The 8,692-nt window shown below is 26.2% G+C and overlaps 1 protein-coding gene across 1 annotated transcript; it reads left to right on the forward strand.

Annotated features, from left to right (window-relative positions):
- The first annotated feature begins 927 nt into the window (after positions 1-927).
- LOC113789427 (uncharacterized) lies at positions 928-8,274 on the forward strand. Its single transcript, XM_027338960.2, has 2 exons — positions 928-3,585; positions 6,185-8,274. Exons 1-2 carry the CDS (start codon positions 2,646-2,648, stop codon positions 6,829-6,831), a joined length of 1,587 nt encoding a protein of 528 aa, XP_027194761.2. The 5' UTR covers positions 928-2,645; the 3' UTR covers positions 6,832-8,274.
- The last annotated feature ends 418 nt before the right edge of the window (positions 8,275-8,692 follow it).

An 8,692-nucleotide genomic window follows, 5' to 3' on the forward strand; every position in this document is an offset into this window, starting at 1 on the left:
AGCAAAAACCAGATAAAATTAATATATTTCGAACAACAAGAATCATTCAATTTTTTCTCCCAATTCAATTCACTCCACACTTATAATTTAGATATTTTGTTTTTATTCATTTCTTTTCTATTCTTTTCTATGTTGAAACAAATTAATTTTATTTAATTTTCATCATCATCATCATTATTGATTCAATGATTCAATGATATTATAAGGGGAACAAGCAGCAACCAAAAATGAAAACAAAACAAAGAAAAAAGAAAATCCATTGTTATATTGAATATACAATATTGTTCCGTTTGTCGTTTCATCATTAAGTGCAAAGAAGAGGATGGAAACACAAAAAGAAAGAAAAAAGGATGAGGATCACACCAAATGCATTCAAAATATTAGGAAAAAAACAACCGTCATTTTCAACATCATCAACATCATCATCATCATCATCAAAAAAGATGTGCCATGTGTTGTTGTAGTCGAATTGAAAAGAATTGAGAACAGACAGCCTAAAATTCATCAACCATCACCAATGAAAACACTGGGCTGTAACATAAATATAAACCACTACTATCGATAAAATCATTGTTACTATGGGACTTGTGATTGGTTGAAAACAAAAAAATGGTTTTCAACCAAAATGTAGTAGCAGTTTTTTTTATTCTAAATTATCCTGTTACTAAGCGTTCTCTCTCTGTTTCAATTTCCAATCAGCTGAGTTTTTGGATTTTTTTTTCCGTCAATAGAATATTTTTTCAAACATAAATATATGCTACTACCGCTATATACATCTATGTCGTCTGATTTTTCTCTCTCTTTCTCTCTCACTCTTTGTCTGCTATATTTCATCATTTTTATTTCGAACACAATTTCGGGGTTTGGTTCTTTTTATTCGTTTTTTCGGATTTGGCAAAATTGTATATATTTTTGTTGTTGTTGTTGTTGCTTATCTTGTTCTTTGTTCTTGTTATGTGATTTTTTTTTTGATGAAAAATTTTCAAACATCGTAACTCAGTATCTTTGTGTTCAAATACACAAACTTGAATTTTGAATTCGTCTGTTTTTTTTTCATTTTGAAAACCCCCCTTGTATCACACATCATTACATCACCGCACTCATCATCAAAATTCTGCAATTCTTTCAACCAACCACTAAACCTAGTCATTACCTTTGCTTCTACTTTATGAATATCATCTATATATATATGTTTTACTCTGAAACATCATCTTTAAAATCATTTCTTCATTCTTGTTTCTCTTGATTTGACTTCTTTTTTTTCTTCTTCTTCCAAACACCACCACCATTCTCTACATCGAAAATCTTCAATGAGTCTTTTTTTCTCTTCTTCTTTTTTTTTGATTTGTTGTTGGTGGATTCATCTTCTTCTTGTTCTTTAAGAAAGACAAAATCATATCCACAATCAAGGCTGAATCCTGTTTTTTTTTCATCGATGATAATGATGATCATTCTCATATTATGATCATTCATTAGTCATTCAAGTCATCATCAACGTCAAAATCAGTACTGCTGTGTTTTTTTTTAAAAATTCTTTTTGTTTTTGTTGTTGTTGATTTTTATTTTTCTCTAGTGAATCTTTCTACACACACACCAAGATATATAAATTTGTCACAATTTTTTTTTTTGTTGATTTGAATTTTTTTTCTTTCTTCTAAATAATAATTTCATTTTTTTCAAACCATAAAATTCATTGTAAAATCAATCGATGATTATGATACACATGAAAAATTGATTGATTCCCCCCTCTCCAAAACAAAACAAAAAAAATATTGAAAACAAAGTGATTATTGATTCTCAATGTTATAAGATTATTTTCTATATTTGTTAAATGTTTTTTTTTCTTTTGCATTCATTTTAATTCATTTTGTTTGTTAATTTCGTTTCAATTTGAGAATGCCAATTTTGTAATAAAACACACATACAACCGAACACAATTTCATTAAAAATCGATGAAAATTTTATAAATTCTATTCTTTTTTAGCCCTCTGTATGTCACATTTTGGTATGTTGTAACGGTTTTTGTTTTTTGGTCATCACCATTATTAACAATCAAACATCATCATGATTTATTCGTGAATTGTATTAACAACATATCTTTCTTACACACCCACACACACACACACACACTAATACACAAATTTTTAATGTTTTGGCTATGTTCATTGACAATATAGAATACATTTGAAAGATTTGAACAACATAAACTAAAAAAACATTAACAAAAATCCAACCAGGTCGTCGATCTCATTTCAATTCAACAAATAAACAAAAAAAAACAAAATCAAATCAAAATAAAGTATTAATGATAACAATAACAAACAGACATACACACAGGAATTGAATTTTCTTTTTCAAACTCAGGAATTTAACACTTTTTTTTTGTCCGGTTCATTCGCAGAACGTATCCCCCTTCTTCTATTTTCCTCAAAATCAAATACAATTAACAAATGACAATCAATACACAAACAGACGACAAAACGCCCACACACACACATACCATATCGAAGTTTTCTTTTATTTTTTAAAAAATCTTCTGTTTAATTGATTTTTTGTTTTTGTTTCGTAATTTTTTTTCTCACTGATTAATTAACATTGTAATAATTTTTGTTTGTTTGTCAAGTTTTTTTTTAAATTTTTTATAAATGAAGAACATGACCATATTATCATCATTTATTATATCAGAATCGAATGATCAAATTTCATCATTATCAACAAAAAAAACAACAATAAATGATGAAAAAAAGTTTTGTTATCAATCTAAATCGACAACAACAACAACAACAACAACGGCAACAAAACAACAGCCATCATCATCATCATCATTGAAAACATCCATTACTAGTGATATTATTAATAACGATACTAGTAATATTAGTAATAACTGTGTTAAAAGTGTTAATAATAGTGATAATAATCATCTTACTATTAATATTCCATCATTATTATTATCAACAACAACAACATCATCATCATCTTCGGCTTTGGCCTTATGGTCTGATCATTTAAATACAATGACATCGATAGCTTGTAATCAAAGAATGATATCATCATCATCATCATCATTATTATTCGATACGAATAATGTTAATCGTATTGGCCATAAATCATCATCATCAACAACATCATCATCATCATCATCTTCGGCATCGACTACATCAACATCATCGAATGATGATGATGATGATGTTAATCTTTTATTGAATAATAATGATATATCATCATTAATATCATCAACAATACAGATGCCACCGATAGCATATATGAATGGTAATAATGTACGTCCAATACGACGACGACATTTTTCACAACAACAAACCGGTGGTATTGGATATGTTAATAACGGTAATAATAATAATAATAGTAATAGTAAACATCAACATCATTCAAATGTTATTGATTCAAATATATTGATAAAAAATAATAAAAATATCGATTTGGATAACAATGTTTATGAATGGAATAAAAACCGGAACAATTCGAATAAAATATTGGCTAATAATGTAACTGAAAATAATGCTACTACTAATAATTCAACAACCACTACTACTAATATTACTGATAATAAAGTAACGAAAAAAACTGGTAAGTTTTTCTCTTTCTCTTTTTATCTGTATCTCATTACTACCCTAATTCATGAATTTTCAGATGAAAAACAAAAATTTTAAATAACCTAACTTTGAAAAGTTTGAGAATAATCATGATTCGTCATAGAATATGGATAGTGTATGAGAGAAAGAGAGAGAGAGAGAAATAGACCCGTTTCTTTTTTCTTTGACAAATAATTTGCATCAATTCATATCATCATCGTCGTGGCTCAAGGTTAAATGCGAATGATGATGGTGATAAAGAGAGAATGATTTTTTTTCATTTATATGAAAAAAACCATTTTTTTCTACCTGGATGATAATGATGAAATCAATCTTGATTGTCCAGTAGTAAAAGTAGGGTTTTAACTATACTATTATATATGTTATTTATTTATTTTTTCATATTTCATATTCACAAATAAACACCATGAAAAATACACACAAACACACAACCATCATCATTGAAATATATTGAAGGCAAACTTGATTCAACAATATTTTCAATGATTATTCTCAACAACAACATCATCATCATCATAAGATGATCTTTTATAAATATCATCATCATCATCATTATTATTTATACTTGCATACACATAGTAAAACTAAACACAAACATCTTAATGCATCCATTTACCCAAAAAAAAATAAAATATATAAAAAAAAGAAAAGAATAGGATATAATCATTATCACAGTGCAAAAGCACTGAATTTTTTTTTATTTTTTGGTTTGATTTTCATTTCCCCATTTTATTTCTCTTGCTGTTTGTTTCAAATGTTTGTTCATTTGATTTTTTTTCCTATTTCTTCGATTCAGTTTTTGTTTTCTTCTTTAGTGATGATGCTGGTGGTGGTTAAGTGCAACTTTTTTTTCTTCTTTCTCTCTCCCTCTCTCTCTCTAACTCATTTATCAGTTTTTGTTTCCATGAATTCATGATGCAATGATGATGATGATGATGAAAATCAAATACATATTGCTTATGTTTGTGTGGGTTTCTTCATATATATCTTTCATATTAATCTTGCTTGTTCTCGCACTCTCTTCGATATTTCAAGCTAATTATTCATGTTAATTATTAATGTGATTATTTTGAATTAACAAGAAAAAGAAGAAGAAGAAAAAAAATCCCCTTTTTCCTTTTGTTTTTTGTTTTTGTTTGATATAAAAAATACAGTACACAATGGAAGCCTAACCTTATGTTGTTTATGCAATACAGGCACACACACACCCTTTGTTTTTTTTCCCATTTCAACATAAATCCTGTTTCCACCCACCTAATAAAACTTTTTTTTTTGTTTGTTGAAAGAATCATTTTTTTGTTTTGTTTTTTGTTTTTGTTTAAAATGAATATTACGCGTGTTCCCTCATTGAAATTTTTTGACACAAACTTGAGCAAACAAATTCTGGAAAATATCTTGAAAAAAATGAAATGAAATGAAATTTGTTTTTGTTTTTTCTTGGAAATTTAATTCTTTCGTTGCTTGTCAAATATCAAAAACAAAATACATTTTCTGTTTTTTTCAGTGAAAAAGAGAGAGGGAGGGAAAAAATTCATTTTAGAATAAATTCTGGCCATCAAAAACATCAATGTACTAAATAATTTATATATACGCTAATGGTAAGCGCTTGAGTTAGAAAAAAACAAAAATCCTTCAACATCATACAATCAAAAAAAATGAAATGAAAAATCTTGAAATGAAACAAAACAAAAAACAAACAAAAAAACAGTTTCTCGATCAATGAACTAAATAAATGATGATTGCCATATTGGCGTCATCATCATCATCATCATCATTACCATTGCCATTGCCATTACCATAACCATCACATACATATAATAGTCGTCATCTGTAACAAAGATGTTGTCAATGTTTGTATATGAATGAATTTAAAAACAAAAAAAATGCATCAAACAGTAATTCTGTCCATCATTATTTCAATAATTCAGTAATATAAAATATTGATGAAATTATGACAGCAGCTCCAATGTAAAAGTATTTAAAAAAACAATTAATAATGTACATTCTGGTAATTAAAAGAAATCGAAGCCCAATCCCTTTGTTATAAGATGTATTTTTTTAGTTTTCAAAATCGATGTTCAATAAGTCAAATAACCGGCTTATGGATCGAAATTATGTATAATGAAAAAAAATGATTGTTTATCAACAAGTGTTGAAAATTATTCGACAACAATCATTGGTTATATTAATTAATTTTATTTGTAAATTGTAATTTTTTAAAATTGATTTTATTTGTAAGTTTGTTAAATTGTTATATTTTACTATAAATTTAGATTAGTTTAACTTAGATATTCAGTTACATATAACTCTCCGAATTTTATAGAAGCAACCGACCGACCACACAATTGTCGAATCTGTAATATAAAAGTTGATAAAGTTTATTCTAAATTTAAATTTAATTATAATTTTCACCCATAATTTTTTGTTGATTATCAAGAGTTATATAAATATGTGTAGGATGTTTTTTTCTATTGTTATTCATTTATATTCTTCTTGTTTTTTTTGTTTGTTTGTTTGATATAATTGTCTAATGAATATTTTTTCTTTTTTTGTTTCTTTCTTTACAAAACTAGATTTCGGTAACTATTATGTAGATGATGATGATGATGATTTATCAATGAAAACAATGTCAACAACAACAACATCATCACCGTCGTCGTTGTCGTCGTCGTCGTCATCACCATCATCGATATCATCATCGCCATGTAATTATTTTGTTGATGAACATCATCAAAAAACTGCTGCAATTAAAAGCTATTTGGCTGAAGGTATTGAAAATATATTACGTATGGCCAAAGAAACAAGACTAGTTCATTGTACAGAGATATTAATACCACATAATTTAATTAAAAAAATTGCTTCAAAAGTGATGAATATTGCCGAATGTGAACCATGTGGTCTACGTGGTTGTCTTCTAATGATCTTTTTGGAAAATGATAATGTGAATTGTTGCCGTCCAAATATACAGAATCAACAATCGAATCAATTAAATTATATGAAGAAATTTGATGAAATAAATTCACCAAACAAAAAATTATTGGGTGAAATTGATGTGGATTCAGATATTGTACCAACATTTGAAGTCTTTCTTACACTTAAACGTGTACAACCATCATGGCTAGATTCATTGGAATATCGTTTCCTACGAAAACGGCCAATAATTTTATCAGAAATCTACCTCTTGAACAAGAATAAACTTTATCAATCATCATCCAAATGAAGAAAAAAAACGATAACAAAAACAAAAACCAAAAAAAATTTTTTCAAGATTATTTTCCTTTTTCCTTTCTTATGATATTACCCCCCCCCCCCGAAATTTTTCTACAAATAGAAAAATTCCTTAATTTAATTTGCAATTTGCAGCTAATAACACATAACCCTTTCAACGTTTTTAATTACACTTTTACACATTGATTAAAAATTTAACTATAAAAAATTTTTAAAAAAACCAAAACAAAAAAGGTATAGATTATTAATATAAAATACACAAATATATATATTTAGTTACAGATTTACTGAAATAATTTTATAACAAAACAATCAAATAATTGACCCCATCCAGGTATAGTGTTTTAGAAAAAAAAGTGATTGATTTATTGATTGATGAACTTGGAAATTAATTTCAGTTCCTGATACTATTTGATCATCATAATCATGATAATAATTTTGTTGAACCTAAACAAAAAAAAACACACCAAGTGTGAATTTCTTCAAATTCTTTTTTTTCTCTGGTTAGGGTTAAAATTCTAGTTTATTTTTTAAAATTTATAAATTTCAAAATTGAAAAAAGAAAATTTTTAATAGAAAATCTTAATTATTAAATTACACAAAAATTATATTTGCTAAACATTCAAACACACAAAAACAAACATTTCAATGATAAAACACATTATCAACTACTAATCATTTGATCTGATCTTCATTCTTGATTTATCTCATTGTTTTTTTTTCTTCTTCTCTTTCTTTCAACAAAAAAAATTAAATGATCTTCATTATTTCACAAACAAAAAACATTGTTATGAACACATTGACAAACACATCATTAATTGATCATTGTTGTCAAACATCTTAATAATCAATTGATTACCTGATTGTGAAACAATAATTCTTGATTGAAAAAAAATCTGAATATTAAATTAGTCAATAAATGATATATAACCATTTGCGATAAATGATATAATATTACACATTAACACACACACACAAACATATAATAAATGTTTTGTTATTTTACATATATTGCCCTCATCGATAATCTTCCATCTGATAATTGAAAAAAAAACCAGGAAAAAAATAATATTGTATTTGTGCTAATATACGGTGTGTGTGCGCGCTCGTATTAGATCATCATTTTATCATCAGAAAAATGTGATTTGATTTTCCTTTGTCGATGATACTTTTTTTGTTTTTTTTTTGTTTTGTGGATCTAAATCTCAAATGTGATTTGTCAAACATTTTAAAAAATATTTTAGAAACAAAAACAAAACAAAACAAAAAAAAATTAACAATTAACAAAACCAAAAAAACACTAAATTACATTTTTAAAAATATTTTGTTTCTCATTCTTCTTTTTTGCCCTCTTTTTTTTTTGGTTTCTTCCTTTTTGAATTAATGATGATGATAATTATATTAAAAATAAACGAATATTGATCAACACAAAAAATGATTTTTAATTTGATTGAAAAGATTTTTTTTGAAAAAAACAAGCAAAGATTTTTGCTTTAAAATTATTATATAATTTTTTTGAAAAAGATAACAATGCTGCCATCTGTTTGTCGATATAGTGAACAATTTATTGAATAATTCATCAATCACAAGATGGTAGCAGTAACATTGTTAATTTTTTTTTTAAATTTAAATTAAATTCTGTAATTTATTATGAATAACAGCAACAATTTTTTGTTGTTGTTGTTGTGAATATTTGATGGTCAAAAAATGGTACTTTTAAATGTCAATTTTAGTTTATATCAAAACAAACACATTAGCAGTTTATTTTTCTTCTTCTTCTTCTTCTTCAATACTAATTTAATGTAATGTTATGAAAAGCAAAGCAAAAAATAAATCATTACATCGTTGATTAA

Source organism: Dermatophagoides pteronyssinus, unplaced genomic scaffold (assembly GCF_027571235.1).
Source record: "Dermatophagoides pteronyssinus isolate colony J.1.1.1.1 unplaced genomic scaffold, Derpt_VIB-CSIC_2022.12 sq0049, whole genome shotgun sequence".
Classification (NCBI taxonomy): domain Eukaryota; kingdom Metazoa; phylum Arthropoda; class Arachnida; order Sarcoptiformes; family Pyroglyphidae; genus Dermatophagoides; species Dermatophagoides pteronyssinus.

What these genes read in the sequence shown, in the direction of transcription:
- LOC113789427 (XM_027338960.2), top strand. Translation starts at nt 2,646, where the DNA reads ATGAAGAACATGACCATATTATCATCATTTATTATATCAGAATCGAAT. An exon ending in TAAAGTAACGAAAAAAACTG is followed by an intron (nt 3,586 to 6,184) that starts GTAAGTTTTTCT and finishes TTACAAAACTAG; the next exon opens with ATTTCGGTAACTATTATGTA.